This window comes from Chamaea fasciata, unplaced genomic scaffold (genome assembly GCF_029207755.1).
Source record: "Chamaea fasciata isolate MVZ Bird 193981 ecotype frontalis unplaced genomic scaffold, bChaFas1.0.hap1 SCAF_286, whole genome shotgun sequence".
In the NCBI taxonomy this organism is placed as follows: Eukaryota; Metazoa; Chordata; class Aves; order Passeriformes; family Sylviidae; genus Chamaea; species Chamaea fasciata.
The window spans coordinates 72,984-92,915 of NW_027094371.1; the positions used below are offsets into that span (position 1 = coordinate 72,984).

The 19,932-nt window shown below is 61.6% G+C and overlaps 2 protein-coding genes across 2 annotated transcripts in view; one reads left to right on the forward strand and one right to left on the reverse strand.

The window, feature by feature from the left end:
• Window positions 1-18,439, forward strand: LOC136305114 (uncharacterized). Its single transcript, XM_066208503.1, has 8 exons — window positions 1-286; window positions 1,573-2,658; window positions 3,359-3,994; window positions 7,820-8,034; window positions 10,311-10,437; window positions 12,240-12,727; window positions 15,044-15,335; window positions 15,518-18,439. The coding sequence occupies exons 1-8, from the start codon at window positions 199-201 to the stop codon at window positions 17,350-17,352; spliced, it is 4,767 nt and encodes a 1,588-aa protein (XP_066064600.1). The 5' UTR covers window positions 1-198; the 3' UTR covers window positions 17,353-18,439.
• ILVBL (ilvB acetolactate synthase like) overlaps window positions 18,417-19,932 on the reverse strand; it is a 21,257-nt gene continuing 19,741 nt past the window's right edge. The window contains 1 exon segment of the mRNA XM_066208501.1: window positions 18,417-19,409. Coding sequence (XP_066064598.1) covers window positions 19,195-19,409 — 215 coding nt within the window. The 3' untranslated portion in view covers window positions 18,417-19,194.

Consider the following 19,932-nt stretch of genomic DNA (forward strand, 5'->3'; position numbering starts at 1 on the left):
TGGCGGCGGCGGCGGCGGCGGCGGCGGGGCCCGCGGGGGCCCTGAGGGTCCCGGGCTGTCCCTGAGGGTCCCGGGCTGTCCCTGAGGGTCCCGGGGTGTCCCGGGGTGTCCCGGGGTGTCCCTGAGGGTCCCGGGGTGTCCCGGGGGTCTCCCGGGGGTGTCCCGGGGTGTCCCGGGGGTCTCCCGGGGGTCCCGGCCATGGCGGAGCCGCTGCTGCGCCGGACCTGGTCCCGCCTGAGGCGGCGGGAGCGGCCCCGAGCCCCGAGGGCGGCGGCCGAGGAAGGAGGTACCGGGAGCCCCGAGGGGGGAACGGGAATGGGAACGGGAACGGGAATGGGAACGGGAACGGGAATGGGACCGCCGGGAATGGGGAAACTCCGGGAATGGGGAAACTCCGGGAATGGGGAAACTCCGGGAATGGGACCGCCGGGAACAGGGAAAACTCCGGGAATGGGGAAACTCCGGGAACGGGGAAACTCCGGGAATGGGACCGCCGGGAATGGGGAAAACTCCGGGAATGGGGAAAACTCCGGGAATGGGACCGCCGGGAATGGGGAAAACTCCGGGAATGGGACCGCCGGGAATGGGGGATCCCCAGGAGTGGGAAAACTCTGGGAATGCGACCCCCGGAAATTGGAAAATTCCAGGAATGGGACCCCCCCCCCCCCTCCGAAAAGGGAAACCCTCAGGGATGGGACTCCGGGAGTGGGAAACCTCCGGGCATGGGGGATCCCCGGGAAAGAGAACCGCCCCCGCCCCCCTCGGGGTGGGACCCCCGGGAACGAGACCCCCGGGAATGGGGAAACTCCGGGAAACGGAAACGCTCAGGGATTGGACCCTCACCCTGAGGAAGGGAGACCCCCGGGAACGGGACCCCTCCCAAAAAAAGGGACACCCCCCCCCCCGGTGTGGGATCCCCGGGAACGGGACCCCCGGGATTGGGAAAACTCCGGAAACGGGAAAACTCCGGGAATGGGACCCCCGAAAAGGGGAAATTCCCAGGAATGGGACCCCCGGGAGAGGGACCCCCGGAAAGGGGGAAAGCCCGGGGATGAGACCCCCCAAAAGGGAAACCTCGGGAATGGGATCCCCCCCAAAAGGGAAACCCTCGGGGATAGGAAACCCGGGAATGGGGGACAGCTGGAACAGGGAAACCCCCCAGGAGAGGGAAATCTCCGGGAATGGGACCCCCCAAAAGGGAAACCTCGGGAATGGGAAAACTCCGGGAATGGGAAAACCCCGGGATTGGGGGAGCCCCGGGAAAGGGAGACCCCCGGGAATGGGAAAACTCCGGGAATGGGAAAACTCCGGGATTGGGAAATCTCCGGGAATGGGAAAACCCCGGGATTGGGGGAGCCCCGGGAAAGGGAGACCCCCGGGAATGGGACCCCCCCCCCCAGACAGGACTCGCATCCCCCAGGAAAGGAACCCACCCCCCCAATAGGGATGGGACCCCCCGCCCCAAATCGGGGACCCCCCATTGCCCTGCGCCCCCCAAAAAAGGGTCCCCAACCCCCTGGAGGGTCCGCCCGGAGCCCCCCGGCCACTCTGGGGTCTCCTTTGGGGTTTTAGGGGGGTCCCGCCGGAGGGGCGGCTGCGGGGAGCCCCGAAATCGTCACGAGGAGCCCCAAAATCATCGTGGGGAGCCCCAAAATCGTCACGAGGAGACCCAAAATCATCGTGGGGAGCCCCAAAATTATCGTGGGGAGCCCCAAAATCGTCACGAGGAGCCCCGAAATCATCGCGGGGAGCCCCAAAATCATCGTGGGGAGCCCCGAAATCGTCACGAGGAGCCCCAAAATCCTCGTGGGGAGCCCCGAAATCATCACGAGGAGCCCCAACATCGTCACGAGGAGCCCCAAAATCATCGCGGGGAGCCCCAAAATCATCGCGGGGAGCCCCAAAATCGCTTTGGAGACCCCCGAAATCATCGTGGGGAGCCCCGAAATCGTCACGAGGAGCCCCAAAATCGTCACGAGGAGGCCGGAAATCGTCGTGGGGAGCCCCAAAATCATCGTGGGGAGCCCCAAAATCGCTTCGGGGAGCCCCAGAACCTTGACGAGGAGCCCCGAAATCGCCGCGGGGAGCCCCGAAATCGCTTCGGAGACCCCCGAAATCCCGGCGGGGAGCCCCGAAATTCCTGCGGGGACCCCCAGATTGGGAGCCCCGGTGCCCAGGGCGCCGAGCCCTCGGCCGCGGCCCTCTGGCCGGTTTCGGGGGGTCCCGGGAGACCCCCCGCGCCCGGCTCGTACCTGCAGAGCCTGGAGCGCAGCAGCCGCCGCTGGGTGCTGGCGGCCAAGGGCGGCGGCGGCGGCGACAGCGGCGACAGCGGCGACAGGGGCGCGGCGCCGGGCGACATCTGGTACAACCCCATCCCCGAGGATGAGGACGGTGATGGTGACGAGGATGATGAAGGCGGCCGCGGGGAGGGGACCCCCGAAAGTTTGGGGGCAGCCGAGGGGCGCGGCGCGGAGGAGGAGGAGGAGGAGGGAGCCGGGCGGGGACAGGGCACAGGTGAGGGGACGTTGTCACCTGTGTCACCTGTGCCCCCCTCCCACCACCCCGGGGTGTTCGCGGGGGTCGGCTGCTGCTGTCCCCAGGGTCCCGTGTCCCCAGTGGTCCCCAAACTCCGTGGTGCCCATCCCCCTAGTCCTCCCAGTGCCCCCCAAACCCCCTCCCCACCATTCCCAGTGCTCCCAGTTCTGCCCCCAGACCCTCCAAACCCCCTCCCCACTACTTCCAGTGCCCCCAGTCCCCCTTCCCATCCCTCCCAGTGCCCCCAGTCCCTCTCCCCACCATTCCCATTTTCCCCCCAGTCCCCCTCCCCACCATTCCCATTTTCCCCCCAGTCCCCCTCCCCACCATCCCCATTTTCCCCCCAGTCCCCCTCCCCACCATTCCCATTTTCCCCCCAGTCCCCCTCCCCACCACTCCCAGTGCCCCCAGTCCCCCTCCCCACCATTCCCATTTTCCCCCCAGTCCCCCTCCCCACCACTCCCAGTGCCCCCAGTCCCCCTCCCCATCACTCCCAGTGCTCCCAGTTCTTCCCCCAGACCCCCCAAACCCCCTCCCCACCACTCCCAGTTCCCCCAGTCCCCCTCCCGACCATTCCCATTTTCCCCCGTCCCCCTCCCCATCACTCCCAATTCCCCCAGTCCCCCTCCCCATCACTACCAGTGCCCCCAGTCCCCCTCCCCACCACTCCCAGTGCCCCCAGTCCCCCTCCCCACCATTCCCATTTTCCCCCGTCCCCCTCCCCACCACTCCCAGTGTCCCCAGTCCCCCTCCCCACCCTTCCCAGTGCCCCCAGTTCCACCCTCCCCACCCTCCCCAGCCCCCCGCGCCCCCCGGCACTGAGCCCCGGCCCCCGCTCCCCCAGGCGCGCCCCCCGCGCCCCCAGGCTCGCCCCCCGGCCGGGGCCGCGCCCTGCCCGGGCTGAAGTCGGCGGGCGCGGTGCGGCGCCTGTCGCTGAGGATGAGGAGGCTGCCGGAGCTGCGGAGGAAGCTGAGCCTGAGGAGCCCCCGGCCCCGCGGGGAACCCGGCCCCGAGCCCCCCGAATCCCGCCGGGAATCCCGCAACGTCATCAGCCGCTACCACCTGGACACCAGCGTGGCCTGGGCCGGACGCCGCCCGGAGCCCCCGGCCGGACTCCCGGCGGCTGCCGGCGGGGATTTGGGATCCTTCCGACCTTACCGGGAGCCCTCCCCGGCCGGCGGCGCGGCCGAGCTCTCCGGGCTGCTCAGCGTCCGGCTGCGGGGGCTGCGGCCGGCCGGGCCCGAGCGGGTTTTCTGCGCGCTGCGGGTGGACGGAGCGAGCCGAGCTCGGACATCGCCGCTGGCCGGAGCCGCCCGGTTCCTGCGCCTTGACCACTGCTTCAACCTGGAGCTGGAGCGGGCGCGCCGGCTGAGCGTGGCCGTGCTGGGCTGGGACGGGCCGGCGGGCGGGAGCCGCCTGCTCGGGCACGCCACGCTGGGGCTGGCCGCGCTCTTCCGCGGTGATTGGGGGGATTTGGGGGATTTTTGGGGTTTTTTGGGTTTTTTGGGATTTTTTGGGGTGGTTTTTGGGGGGGCTGCGGCTGCTGAGCGTGGCCGTGCTGGGCTGGGACGGACCCGCGGGCGGGAGCCGCCTGCTCGGGCGCGCCACGCTGGGGCTGGCCGCGCTCTTCCGCGGTGATTGGGGGGGATTTGGGGGGAATTTTGGGGGGTTTTGGGGTTTTTTTGGGGTTTTTTGGGTTTTTTTGGGATTTTTTGGGGTTTTTTTGGGGGGCTGCGGCTGCTGAGCGTGGCCGTGCTGGGCTGGGACGGGCCGGCGGGCGGGAGCCGCCTGCTCGGGCGCGCCACGCTGGGGCTGGCCGCGCTCTTCCGCGGTGATTGGGGGGATTTGGGGGGAAATTTGGGGTTTTTTGGGGAGTTTTGGGGATTTTTGGGGTTTTTTGGGGGTTTTTTTTGGATTTTTGGGGGGTTTTGGTTTTTTGGGGTTTTTTGGGGTTTTGGGGGTTTTTTGAGGTTTTGGGGGGTTTTTGGGGTTTTTTGGGGTTTTTTGGGGGGTTTTTGGGGGGTTTGGGGTTTTTTGGGTTTTTGGGGTTTTTTTGGGGTTCTTTGGGGGGTTTTGGGGGGTTTTTTTGGGTTTTTTGGTGGGTTTTTTTAGGGTTTTTTGGGGGGGAGAATTTTGGGATTTTTGGGGGGTTTTTTTGATTTTTTGGGGTTTTTGGGGTTTTTGGGGTTTTTTGGGGGTTTTTTGGGGTTTTTTTTGGTTTTTTTGGGTTTTTTTAGGGTTTTTTGGGGGGGAATTTTAGGATTTTGGGGGTTTTTGGGGGTTTTTGGGGTTTTTGGGGTTTTTTGGGGGTTTTGGTTTTTTTGGGTTTTTTGGGGTTTTGCGGGTTTTTGAGTTTTTGGGGGGTTTTTGGGGTTTTTTTGGGGGTTTTTTGGGGTTTTTTGGGGTTTGGGGTTTTTTGGTTTTTTTGGGTTTTTTTGGGGGTTTTTTTGGGGGTTTTTGGGGTTCTTTTGGGGGTTTTTGGGGTTTTTTGGGGTTTTGGGTTTTTTGGTTTTTTTGGGGTTTTTTTGGGGTTTTTTTGGGGTTTTTTGGGGGGGTTTTGGGGTTCTTTTGGGGGTTTTTGGGGGTTTTTTTGGGGTTTTTTGGTGGGTTTTTTTAGGGTTTTTTGGGGGGGAGAATTTTGGGATCTTTGGGGGTTTTTTTTGATTTTTTGGGGTTTCTGGGGTTTTTGGGGTTTTTTGGGGGTTTTTTGGGTTTTTTTTTTTTTTTTTTGGGATTTTTAAGGGTTTTTTGGGGGGGAATTTTGGGATTTTTGGGGTTTTTTGGGGTTTTTGGGGTTTTTGGGATTTTTTGGGTTTTTTTGGGGGGGCTGCGGCTGCTGAGCGTGGCCGTGCTGGGCTGGGACGGGCCGGCGGGCGGGAGCCGCCTGCTCGGGCGCGCCACGCTGGGGCTGGCCGCGCTCTTCCGCGGTGATTGGGGGGATTTGGGGGGATTTTGGGGTTTTTTGGGGAGTTTTGGGGTTTTTGGGGGTTTTTTGGGTTTTTGGGGTTTTTTTGGGGTTCTTTGGGGGTTTTTGGGGGGTTTTTTGGGGTTTTTTGGTGGGTTTTTTTAGGGTTTTTTGGGGGGGAGAATTTTGGGATCTTTGGGGGGTTTTTTTGATTTTTTGGGGTTTTTGGGGTTTTTTGGGGTTTTGGGGTTTTTTTGGGTTTTTTTAGGGTTTTTGGGGGGAAAATTTTGGGATTTATTTGGGTTTTTTTGATTTTTTGGGGTTTTTTGGGTTTTGGGGTTCTTTTGGGGGTTTTGGGGGGTTTTTTGGGTTTTTTTGGTGGTTTTTTTTAGGGTTTTTTGGGGGGGAAATTTTGGGATTTTTTTGGGTTTTTTTTATTTTTTGGGGTTTTTTGGGTTTTTTGGGGTTTTGGGGGTTTTTTTTGGATTTTTTGGATTTTTTGGGGGTTTTTGGGTTTTTTGGGGTTTGGGGGGTTTTTGGGGTTTTTTGGGGGGTTTTTTTGGGGTTTTGGGGTTTTTTGGGTTTTTGGGGGGTTTTTTGGGGTTCTTTTGGGGGTTTTTGGGGGGTTTTTTGGGTTTTTTGGTGGGTTTTTTTAGGGTTTTTTTGGGGGGGGAATTTTGGGATTTTTGGGGTTTTTGGGGTTTTTGGGGTTTTTTGGGATTTTTTGGGGTTTTTGGGGTTTTTGGGGTTTTTGGGGGTTTTTTGGGGTTTTTGGGGTTTTTGGGGTTTTGGAGTTTTTTGGGGTTTTGGGGTTTTTTGGGTTTTTGGGGAGATTTTTGGGGTTTTTTGGGGTTTTTTAGTTTTTGGGGGGGGAATTTTGGGATTTTTGGGTTTTTTTATTTTTGGGGTTTTTTTGGGTTTTTGGGCTTTTTTGGGGTTTTTTTTGGGTTTTTTTGGGGTTTTGGGGGTTTTTTTGGTTTTTTTTGGATTTTTTGGGGGGTTTTTGGGTTTTTTGGGGTTTTGGGGGTTTTTTGGGTTTTTGGGTTTTTGGGGGGGGTTTTTTGGGGGGGTTTTGGGGGTTTTTTTTGTTTCTTGGTGGTTTTTTTTTAGGGTTTTTGGGGGGGAAATTTTGGGATTTTTTGGGGGTTTTTTTGATTTTTTGGGGTTTTTTGGGTTTTTTTTTTTGTTTTTTTGGGGTTTTGGGGTTTTTTGGGTTTTTTGGGGGTTTGGGGTTTTTTTTGGGTTTTTTTGGATTTTTTGGGGGGTTTTTGGGTTTTTTGGGGTTTTGGGGTTTTTTTGGGTTTTGGGGTTCTTTTGGGGGTTTTTGGGGTTTTTTTGGGGTTTTTTGGTGGGTTTTTTTAGGGTTTTTGGGGAGGGAATTTTGGGGTTTTTTGGGGAGTTTGGGGGGAAGTTTTGGTGGTTTTGGGGGGAGTTTGGGGGGTTTTTTGGGGTTTTGGGGGGACTCAGGGGTTTGGGGGCTCGGGGGCATTGGGGGGTTCAGCCGATTGTCACCCTGGGGTGTCCTGGTGTGACCCCGGGGGTGTCCCTGTGACCCCGTGACCCCGGGGATGACCCTATGACCCCAGGGGATGTCCCCATGGGTGTCCTGATGTCCCCATGACCCCAGGGATGTCCCTGTGACCCCATGACCCCAGGGATGTCCCTGTGACCCCAGGGATGTCCCTGTGACCCCGTGACCCCAGGGATGTCCCTGTGACCCCAGGGGTGTCCCTGTGACCCCATGACCCCAGGGGTGTCCCTGTGACCCCAGGGGTGTCCCTGTGACCCCGTGACCCCAGGGATGTCCCTGTGACCCCAGGGGTGTCCCTGTGACCCCGTGACCCCAGGGATGCCCCTGTGACCCCAGGGATGTCCCTGTGACCCCGTGACCCCAGGGATGTCCCTGTGACCCCAGGGGTGTCCCTGTGACCCCATGACCCCAGGGGTGTCCCTGTGACCCCAGGGGTGTCCCTGTGACCCCGTGACCCCAGGGATGTCCCTGTGACCCCAGGGGTGTCCCTGTGACCCCGTGACCCCAGGGATGCCCCTGTGACCCCAGGGATGTCCCTGTGACCCCGTGACCCCAGGGATGTCCCTGTGACCCCAGGGGTGTCCCTGTGACCCCATGACCCCAGGGGTGTCCCTGTGACCCCAGGGGTGTCCCTGTGACCCCATGACCCCAGGGGTGTCCCTGTGACCCCAGGGGTGTCCCTGTGACCCCATGACCCCAGGGGTGTCCCTGTGACCCCATGACCCCAGGGGTGTCCCTGTGACCCCGTGACCCCGGGGATTTTCCTGTGACCCCAGGGCTGTCCCTGTGACCCCGGAGGTGTCCCTGCGACCCCAGGGATGACCCCTGACCCCTGGCTGTCCCCGCAGGTGGCCGGACGCAGGCCCTGGCCGTCCAGCTGCGGCCGCAGGGTGTCCTGTACGCCCGGCTGACCCTTGTCCGGCGCCAGGCCGCTCCGGCCCCGCGGGGGCCGCGCGTCTTCGGGGCGGATTTGGGGACGTTGGTGACGCGCGAGGGCGGCCCCGGCCACGTCCCCCTGATCGTCACCAAGTGCCTGCAGGACATCGAGCGCCGCGGCCTCAAGGTGACCGCACCGACCGGAGTGACCGCACCGACCGGGGTGACCGCGGGGTGACCGCATGGACCGGAGTGACCGCGGGGTGACCGCACCGACCGGGGTGACCGCGGGGTGACCGCACCGACCGGGGTGACCGCACGGGCCGGAGTGACCGCGGGGTGACCGCACCGACCGGGGTGACCGCACCGACCGGAGTGACCACACAGACCGGAGTGACCGCGGGGTGACCACACGGACCGGAGTGACCGCACCGACCGGAGTGACCGCGGGGTGACCGCACCGACCGGAGTGACCGCACGGACCGGAGTGACCACACAGACCGGAGTGACCGCGGGGTGACCGCACCGACCGGAGTGACCGCACCGACCGGAGTGACCGCGGGGTGACCGCACCGACCGGAGTGACCGCACGGACCGGAGTGACCACACAGACCGGAGTGACCGCGGGGTGACCACACGGACCGGGGTGACCGCACCGACCGGAGTGACCGCACCGACCGGGGTGACCGCACAGACCGGAGTGACCGCACAGACCGGAGTGACCGCATGGACCGGAGTGACCGCACGGACCGGGGTGACCGCACGGACCGGGGTGACCGCGGGGTGACCACACGGACCGGAGTGACCGCACGGACCGGAGTGACCGCGGGGTGACCGCACCGACCGGAGTGACCGCGGGGTGACCGCACGGACCGGAGTGACCGCACCGACCGGAGTGACCGCATGGACCGGAGTGACCGCACCGACCGGGGTGACCGCGGGGTGACCGCACCGACCGGAGTGACCGCACGGACCGGGGTGACCACACGGACCGGGGTGACCGCACCGACCGGAGTGACCGCACCGACCGGGGTGACCACACGGACCGGAGTGACCGCACGGACCGGGGTGACCACACGGACCGGAGTGACCGCATGGACCGGGGTGACCGCACGGACCGGGGTGACCACATGGACCGGGGTGACCACACGGACCGGGGTGACCGCACGGACCGGAGTGACCACACGGACCGGGGTGACCACACGGACCGCGGTGACCGCGGGGTGACCACACGGACCGGAGTGACCACACGGACCGGGGTGACCACACGGACCGGAGTGACCGCATGGACCGGAGTGACCGCGGGGTGACCACACGGACCGGGGTGACCGCACGGACCGGGGTGACCGCACGGACCGGGGTGACCACACGGACCGGAGTGACCGCGGGGTGACCATACGGACCAGGGTGACCACGGGGTGACCGCACGGACCGGGGTGACCACGGGGTGACCACACGGACCAGTGACCACACGGACCGGGGTGACCGCGGGGTGACCAGGGAGTGACCAGAACTGGGAGTGAATGGGAGGGACTGGGAGTGACCAGGGGGTGACCACAGGAGTGACCAGGGAGTGACCAGAGTGACCAGGAGTAACCAGGAGAGACTGGGAGTGACCAAGGAGTGACCAGGAGTGACCTGGAGTGACCAGAGCTGGGGGTTGACCAACACCCAGGGGGTGACCAGTAGCCAGAAAGTGACCGGTGGCTGGGAATGATGAGGACTGGCGGAGTGACCAGTGATGACTGGTGACCAGACAGTGACCGATGACCATGAGCGACCACTGGCCGCAGAGTGACCAGTAGTGACCGGCAGGTGGTGGGGCTGTACCGGCCGGGGGGTGACCAGTGACCATGAGTGACCACTGGCCGCAGAGTGACCAGTAGTGACCGGCAGGTGGTGGGGCTGTACCGGCCGGGGGGTGACCAGTGACCATGAGTGACCACTGGCCGCAGAGTGACCAGTAGTGACCGGCAGGTGGTGGGGCTGTACCGGCCGGGGGGTGACCAGTGACCATGAGTGACCACTGGCCGCAGAGTGACCAGTAGTGACCGGCAGGTGGTGGGGCTGTACCGGCCGGGGGGTGACCAGTGACCATGAGTGACCACTGGCCGCAGAGTGACCAGTAGTGACCGGCAGGTGGTGGGGCTGTACTGGCCGGGGGGTGACCAGTGACCATGAGTGACCACTGGCCGCAGAGTGACCAGCAGTGACCGCCAGGTGGTGGGGCTGTACCGGCCGGGGGGTGACCAGTGACCATGAGTGACCACTGGCCGCAGAGTGACCAGTAGTGACCGGCAGGTGGTGGGGCTGTACCGGCCGGGGGGTGACCAGTGACCATGAGTGACCACTGGCCGCAGAGTGACCAGTAGTGACCGGCAGGTGGTGGGGCTGTACTGGCCGGGGGGTGACCAGTGACCATGAGTGACCACTGGCCGCAGAGTGACCAGTAGTGACCGGCAGGTGGTGGGGCTGTACCGGCTCTGCGGCTCGGCCGCGGCCAAGAAGGAGCTCAGGGACGCCTTCGAGAGGGACAGCGCGGGGGTGACCCTGACCGAGGGCACCTGTCCGGACATCAACGTGGTCACAGGTGAGAGGGGACACCTGGGGACACCTGGGGACACCTGGGGACACCTGGGACACACCTGGGCACACCTGGGGACACCTGGGGACACACCTGGAGACACCTGGAGACACACCTGGGGACACCTGGGGACACACCTGGAGACACCTGGGGACACCTGGGACACACCTGGGGACACCTGGGACACACCTGGGGACACCTGGGCACACCTGGGGACACCTGGGGACACCTGGGACACACCTGGGGACACCTGGGCACACCTGGGGACACCTGGGGACACACCTGGAGACACCTGGGCACACCTGGGGACACACCTGGACACACCTGGACACACCTGGGAACACCTGGGGACACGTGGGACACACCTGGGGACACACCTGGGGAGACCTGGGGACACACCTGGGGATACACCTGGGGACACCTGGGGACACATCTGGGGACACACCTGGGGAGACCTGGGGACACACCTGGAGACACCTGGGGACACACCTGGGGACACCTGGGGACACCTGGGACACACCTGGGGACACCTGGGACACACCTGGGGACACCTGGGCACACCTGGGGACACCTGGGGACACCTGGGACACACCTGGGGACACCTGGGCACACCTGGGGACACCTGGGGACACACCTGGAGACACCTGGGCACACCTGGGGACACACCTGGACACACCTGGACACACCTGGGAACACCTGGGGACACGTGGGACACACCTGGGGACACACCTGGGGAGACCTGGGGACACACCTGGGGATACACCTGGGGACACCTGGGGACACATCTGGGGACACACCTGGGGAGACCTGGGGACACACCTGGAGACACCTGGGGACACACCTGGGGACACACCTGGGGACACACCTGGGCACACCTGGGGACACACCTGGGGACACCTGGAGACACCTGGGGACACACCTGGGGACACACCTGGGGAGACCTGGGGACACACCTGGAGACACCTGGGGACACGCCTGGGGACACACCTGGGCACACCTGGGGACACACCTGGGACACACCTGGACACACCTGGGGACACACCTGGAGACACCTGGAGACACCTGGGACACACCTGGGGACACCTGGGGACACATCTGGGCACACCTGGGGACACACCTGGGACACACCTGGACACACCTGGGGACACACCTGGGACACACCTGGGGACACACCTGGAGACACCTGGAGACACCTGGGACACACCTGGGGACACCTGGGGACACATCTGGGCACACCTGGGGACACCTGGGGACACATCTGGGGACACACCTGGGCACACCTGGGAGTGGGAATTTGGGGGATTTGGGGAGGGGCTGGGGGTGAGCAGGAAGGTCCCGGTGACAAAAGAGGCGGATTTAAAAACCAGGAATAGGCTCCCAGCACAGAGAAATGGGATCTCCTCCCCAAAGTGGGATCCCCGGGGCCCAAAAATGGGAATTCTGGGATCAAAGACGGGATCCTGGCCCCAAAAAATGGGATCCCGGTACCCAAAAGGGGATCCCTGACCCCGCACACGGGATCCCAGCCCCTGGAGGATCCCGTGGTTTTCTGGATGTGATTCCAGGGGTTCTGAAGGATTTCCTGCGGGAGCTGCTGCCCCGGGGTGGGATCGCCGATCCCGATGTTTTTCTGGATGTGATTCCAGGGGTGCTGAAGGATTTCCTGCGGGAGCTGCTGCCCCGGGGTGGGATCGCCGATCCCGATGTTTTTCTGGATGTGATTCCAGGGGTGCTGAAGGATTTCCTGCGGGAGCTGCTGCCCCGGGGTGGGATCGCCGATCCCGATGTTTTTCTGGATGTGATTCCAGGGGTGCTGAAGGATTTCCTGCGGGAGCTGCCGTCCCCGCTGGTGCCGCGGCGGCTGCGGCGCTCGGTGCTGGCGGCCATGGCCCAGAGACCCCCCCGGGACCCCCCCGGGGAGCTGCTGGAGTGTCTGCGACCCCCCGAGAGGGTGAGGGGAGAACGGGGGAAAAACCGGGAAAAACGGGAAAAACCGGGAAAAAAATGGGGAAAAAACGGGAAAAAAAAAGGGGAAAACGGGAAAAAAACCGGGAAAAATGAGAAAAATGGGAATGTGGGAATGGGGGCTGGAGTGTCTGCGACCCCCCGAGAGGGTGAGGGGAGAACGGGGGAAAAACCGGGAAAAACGGGAAAAAAGTGGGGAAAAAAAACAAAAACCAAAAAAGGGAAAAACGGGAAAAAACCCGGGAAAAATGAGAAAAACGGGAATGTGGGAATGGGGGCTGGAGTGTCTTCGACCCCCCGAGAGGGTGAGGGGAGAACGGGGGGAAAAAACGGGGGGAAAAAATAGGGAAAAACCCGGGAAAAGAGGAAAAAAACCTGGGAAAAATGAGAAAAATGGGGAAAATGGGAATGGGAAAAATGGGAAAAAACCTGGGAAAATGGGAATGGGGGAATGGGGGTTGGAGTGCCTGAGACGCCCGGAGAGGGGGGGAAAAAAACAGGGAAAATGGGAAAAATGGGGAAAATGGGGAAAATGGGAATGTGGGAATGGGAACGGGGCAAACTGGGGTGGAAAAAGGGGAAAAGTGGGGAATGGGGAATATGGGAATTGGGCCGGGAATGGGAACAGGAACGGGGTTGGGAAAAGGGGGGTGGAAAGGGAGGGGGGGGAGTGGGACGGGAATATGGGAATGGGGAGAATGGGAAAAATGGGAGTGGGGGAAGGGGAGTATGGGAATGAAGGAAACGGGGGAAATGGGAAACGGGGTGGGAATGGGGAATGGGAAATTGAGTGGGAATGGGAATGGGAATGGGAGTGGGAATGGGAATGGGAATGGGAATGGGAAATGGGAATGGGAATGGGAAATGGGGAATGGGAATGGGGAAATGGGAATGGGGAATGGGAATGGGAAATGGGAATGGGAATGGGAAATGGGGAATGGGAATGGGGAAATGGGAATGGGGAATGGGAATGGGAATGGGGAATGGGAATGGGGAATGGGGAATGGGGAATGGGAAATGGGAATGGGAATGGGAATGGGAACGGGAAAGGGGAAATGGGAATGGGAATGGGAATGGGGAATGGGAATGGGGAAATGGGAATGGGAATGGGGAATGGGAATGGGAATGGGAATGGGAATGGGAATGGGAATGGGGAATGGGAATGGGGAATGGGAATGGGAATGGGAATGGGAAATGGGGAATGGGAATGGGAATGGGAATGGGAATGGGGAATGGGAATGGGGAATGGGAATGGGGAATGGGAATGGGAATGGGAATGGGAATGGGAAATGGGGAATGGGAATGGGGAAATGGGAATGGGGAATGGGAATGGGGAAATGGGAATGGGGAATGGGAATGGGAATGGGGAATGGGAATGGGAATGGGAATGGGGAAATGGGAATGGGGAATGGGAATGGGAATGGGGAAATGGGAATGGGAATGGGAATGGGAAATGGGGAATGGGAATGGGAATGGGAAATGGGGAATGGGAATGGGGAAATGGGAATGGGGAATGGGAATGGGGAATGGGAATGATGGGAATGGGAATGGGGAATGGGAATGGGGAAATGGGAATGGGAATGGGAATGGGGAATGGGAATGGGAATGGGAATGGGAAATGGGAATGGGGAAATGGGAATGGGAATGGGAATGGGAAATGGGGAATGGGAATGGGAATGGGAAATGGGGAATGGGAATGGGGAAATGGGAATGGGGAATGGGAATGGGGAAATGGGAATGGGGAATGGGAATGGGGAATGGGGAATGGGAATGGGAATGGGAATGGGAATGGGAATGGGAATGGGAATGGGAATGGGAATGGGAATGGGAATGGGGAATGGGAATGGGAATGGGAATGGGGAAATGGGAATGGGGAATGGGAATGGGAATGGGGAATGGGAATGGGGAATGGGAATGGGAATGGGAATGGGAATGGGGAATGGGAATGATGGGAATGGGAATGGGGAATGGGAATGGGAAATGGGAATGGGAATGGGAATGGGAATGGGAATGGGGAATGGGAATGGGAAAGGGAATGGGGAATGGGAATGGGGAATGGGAATGGGAATGGGAATGGGAATGGGGAATGGGAATGGGAATGGGGAATGGGGAATGGGAATGGGAATGGGGAATGGGAATGGGAATGGGAATGGGAATGGGAATGGGGAATGGGAATGGGAATGGGGAATGGGAATGGGGAATGGGGAATGGGGAATGGGAATGGGAATGGGAATGGGAAATGGGGATGGGAATGGGAATGGGAATGGGGAATGGGAATGGGGAATGGGGAATGGGGAATGGGAATGGGGAATGGGAATGGGGAATGGGAATGGGAATGGGGAATGGGGAATGGGAATGGGGAATGGGAATGGGGAATGGGAATGGGAATGGGGAATGGGATCAGGGCTGGGAATAAGGAGGGGCAAGGTCATTTCTGGGAATGCCCAGGTGACACCTCAGGTGTTGAATGACCCAGGTGTCACCCCGGGTGCTGAGTGGCCCAGGTGTCACCTCAGGTGTTGAATGACCCAGGTGTCACCCCGGGTGCTGAGTGGCCCAGGTGTCACCTCAGGCGTTCAGCGCCCCAGGTGCCCCCGCAGGTGCCCCCCCCCCCCCGGTGACGTCAGGGCTGTCCCCGTGTCCCCAGGCCACGCTGCGGCGGCTGCTGTCGCACCTGAGCCTGGTGGCGGCGCTGCAGCGCTGGAACCGCATGGGCAGCGCCAACCTGGCCGTGTGCTTCGGGCCCGTGCTGCTGCCGCCGCACACCTGCGCAGGTGAGCGGGGACGGCCCCGGCGACAGCCGCGGGGACAGCGGGGACGCGGCCCCGCACAGCAGCAGCAGGAGGAGGAGGAGGAGGAGGAGGAGGAGGATGAAGCCGCAGGGGTGGATTTCAAGAGGCACCTGGAGGTGCTGCATTACCTGCTGAGGGTGTGGCCAGGTGAGGGGGGGGGGGGACACACCTGGGGAGGGAGGGGACACACCTGGGGAGGGACAAATGACACCTGGGGAGGGACAGGGGACACTCCTGGGTGGGTGAGGGCAACACCTGAGGAGGTGACAAGGGGAGGGGACACACGTGGCCAGGTGACACCGACCCTTTGTCCCCTTCTGTCCCCGCAGCGCCCCCGCTCCCCGCGTGGGCCGAGTCCCCCCGGGGCCGCCCCCCAGCGCCGGGCCCGGGTGACACCGCGGTGGCCTCGGGTGACAACCCCGTGGTGGCCTCGGGTGACCCCCCGGTGGTGGCACTCGGTGACCCCGTGGTGACCCCGGGCGACCCCCCGGTGGTGACCCCGGGCGACCCCCCGGTGGTGGCGCGGTGGCGGCCGCGGGGTCCCGAGAGCCCCCCCAGCAATCGCTACGCGGGCGACTGGAGCGTCTGCGACCCCCGGGGACAGCGCGGGGACAGCGCCGGGGACACGGCGGGGACAGCGCCGCAAAGCCCGGCCCAAAGCCCGGCCCAAATCCTGTCCCAAACCCGGCCCCAAAACCCGACCCAAATCCTGTCCCAAATTCCATCCCAAATCCCGCCCCAAATCCTGCCCTGCAGCCAACCCCAAAGCCCGCCCCAAATTCCGTCCCAAATCCTGTCCCAAAGCCCGTCCCAAAGTCTACCCCAGATCCTGCCCCAAAACCCGACCCAAAACCTGCCCGGGGACCGACCCCAAAGCCCGCCCCAAATCCTGTCCCTGTCCCAAAATCCGTCCCAAAACCTGCCCCAAATCCCGCCCCAAAGCCCCACCCGGACCCCGCCCCAAATCCCGCCCCAAAGCCCGCCCCAAATCCTGTCCCTGTCCCAAAATCCATCCCAAAACCTGCCCCAAATCCCGCCCCAAAGCCCCTCCCGGACCCCGCCCCAAATCCCGCCCCAAATCCCGCCCCAAATCCTGTCCCTGTCCCAAAATCCATCCCAAAACCTGCCCCAAATCCCGCCCCAAAGCCCCTCCCGGACCCCGCCCCAAAGCCCGCCCCAAATCCTGTCCCTGTCCCAAAATCCATCCCAAAACCTGCCCCAAATCCCGCCCCAAAGCCCCTCCCGGACCCCGCCCCAAATCCCGCCCCAAAATTCGCTCCAGACCCCGCCCCAAAGCCCCTCCCGGACCCCGCCCCAAAATTCGCTCCAGACCCCGCCCCAAAGCCCCCCCAGGACCCAAACCCGGCCCCCGCCCCAAAACCCGCCCCAGATTTTGCCCTGGACCCCGCCCCAAACCCCGCCCCAAACCCCGCCCAGGACCCCGCCCCAAACCCCCTTGGGGCGGGATTTGGGGTCGTGGTCAGATTTGAGGCTGGATTTGAGTCTGGGGTCGGATTTGGGGTTGGGGCCGGATTTGGGGTCGGGGTCAGATTTAGGGTCAGGGTTGAATTTGGGGTCGGGGTCAGATTTGGGGTCGGGGCTGAATTTGGGGTTGGGGCCGGATTTGGGGCTGGGGTCAGATTTAGGGTCAGGGTTGAATTTGGGGCCGGGGTCAGATTTAGGGTCAGGGTTGAATTTGGGGCCGGGGTCAGATTTAGGGTCAGGGTTGAATTTGGGGTCGGGGGTGGATTTGGGGCCGGATTTGGGGTCGGGGTCAGATTTAGGGTCAGGGTTGAATTTGGGGCCGGGGTCAGATTTGGGGCCGGATTTGGGGTCGGGGTCAGATTTAGGGTCAGGGTTGAATTTGGGGTCGGGGTCAGATTTGGGGTCAGGGTTGAATTTGGGGTTGGGGCCGGATTTGGGGCCGGGGTCAGATTTAGGGTCAGGGTTGAATTTGGGGTCGGGGGTGGATTTGGGGCCGGATTTGGGGTCGGGGTCAGATTTAGGGTCAGGGTTGAATTTGGGGTCGGGGGTGGATTTGGGGCCGGATTTGGGGTCGGGGTCAGATTTAGGGTCGGGGCCCCGGCTGACCCTGAAGGATTTCGATGCCCTGATCCGGGACCTGGAGCGGGAGCTGGGGACACGCCCCGACGTGGGGCTGTGACATCGGCGACACCGAGGGGACACCGAGGGGACATTGAGGGGACATCGAGGGGGACATTGAGGGGACATTGAGGGGACACCGAGGGGACACCGAGGGGACATCGAGGGGACACCGAGGGGACATTGAGGGGACATTGAGGGGACATCGAGGGGACATTGAGGGGACATTGAGGGGACACGCCCGGATGTGGGGCTGTGACATCGTGGGGACATTGGGGACATCGAGGATGTGGCTCAACAAGTGCCTGTGACATTGGGGACACCGAGGGGACATCAAGGACACGGCTCAAGGAGTGCCCGTGACACCGTGGGGACACTGCCGGGGGTGGCACTGCCCCCGGTGTCCCCAACCCTTCCCTGATGTCCCCAATGTCCCCAAACCCCCCCGCGATGTCCCCGAACCCCGAAGTGTCCCCAGATGTCCCCAATGTCCCCTCGGTGGTTTTTGGTGCCTTTTTTTTAAACCGGAAATTCCCAAGTTTCCCCGCCCCCCCCACCAAACCCTTCGAAATTCCCCCCTAAAATCTCCCAAATCTCTGCAAAAAAAGAAATAAATAAAAATCTCAAAAATTAACGCCCCCAAATCCCCCCCCCCCAAAAACTTCAAAATTCTCACCGAAAAATCCCCAAAATTCCCCACCCAAAAAAACCCCACAAAACCACCCAGAAATTCCTGCAAAACTTTCTCCCAAATTCCCCCCAAAATCCAAATATTCCCACAAAAAATCCCTCAAATTCCAAAAAAAAATCCAAAAAATTCGGAGAAAAAAAAATCCCCCCTAAAAATCCCTCCCAAAATCCCCCAAATTCCCGAAAAATCCAAATTTTTCCACAAAAAAATCCCGAAGTTTCCCCTCCCGAAATCTGAACAAGGAATCCCCAAAAAACTCTCAAAATTCCCCCAAAAAATCCAGAAATTCCCCCCAAAAATCCCAAAATTCCCCCAAAATTCCCCCCCAAAATCCCAAATTTCCCCCAACCCCTCCCCCAGAAGTGACACCAGTGTCCCTTGTCCCCTCCCCCCCCCCCCCCAGTTTGTCACTGTCCCCAAAGTGTCACCGGCAATAAAGGACAGACGCGGCTCTTTATTCACAGTGTCCCCAAAGTGTCCCCAAAGTGTCACCTGGGGAGGGGACAGTGCCCAGAGTGTCCCCAAAGTGTCCCCGAGGGGGGGTGACAGTGCCCAAAGTGTCCCCAAAGTGTCCCCAAGGAGGTGTGGCAGTGCCTGAAGTGTCCCCTGAGCAGGTGACGATCCCCAAAAAGTGTCCCCTGCCACCCCTGGGGCCCGTCCAGGGCCACTCAGGTGACACCTGGGGACACTCGGGTGACCTTGGGCCACTCAGGTGACACTCAGGTGACACCTGGGGACACTCGGGTGACACTTGAGGGACCTCTTGGGTGACCTCGGGCCACTCTGGGGACACTCGGGTGACACCTGGGGACACTCGGGTGACACCTGGGGACACTTGGGTGACACTTGAGGGACTCTTGGGTGACCTCGGGCCACTCAGGTGACACTCAGGTGACACCTGGGGACACTTGGGTGACACTTGAGGGACTCTTGGGTGACCTCGGGCCACTCAGGTGACACTCAGGTGACACCTGGGGACACTTGGGTGACACTTGAGGGACCTCTTGGGTGACCTTGGGCCACTCAGGTGACACTCAGGTGACACCTGGGGACACTCGGGTGACACTTGAGGGACCTCTTGGGAGACCTTGGGCCACTCAGGTGACACTCAGGTGACACCTGGGGACACTCGGGTGACATTTGAGGGACCTCTTGAGTGACCTCAGGCCACTCAGGTGACACCTGGGGACACTCGGGGACACTTGGGGACCCTCAGACGGACACGGAGCCCTCCCGGAAGTCGCTGGGTCCCAGCAGGGCGTTGACGAGGACGGGGTGGCCGCGGTGACACTCGGCCTGCGCCGCCCTCAGCACGGCCACCACCCTGTCCCCGGTGTCCCCGGTGTCCCCGGTGTCCCCTGCGGTGTCCCCGGCGCTGTCCAGGACGAAGCCGCGGCCTCCCAGTGCCGCCGCCACCGCGTGGTAATCTGGGGACACAGAGGTGGCACTGTCACCAGGGGCGGTGGCATTGTCACCAGGGGGACACACGGGGGTGGCAGTGTCACTGCTGAGGGTGGCACTGTCACCATGGCGACAGGGAGGTGGCAGTGTCACTGCTGAGGGTGGCATTGTCACCATGGGGACAGGGACATGGCAGTGTCACCTACACGAGGGTGGCATTGTCACCATCATGGGGGTGGCATTGTCACCATGGCGACAGGGAGGTGGCAGTGTCACTGCTGAGGGTGGCATTGTCACCGCTGGGGGTGACATTGTCACCATGGGGACAGGGACATGGCAGTGTCACCTACACAAGGGTGGCATTGTCACCATCATGGGGGGTGGCATTGTCACCATGGCGACAGGGAGGTGGCAGTGTCACTGCTGAGGGTGACATTGTCACCATGGGGACAGGGACATGGCAGTGTCACCTACACGAGGGTGGCATTGTCACCATGGCGACAGGGAGGTGGCAGTGTCACCCCCGGGGGGGTCATTCAGTTGTCAGTG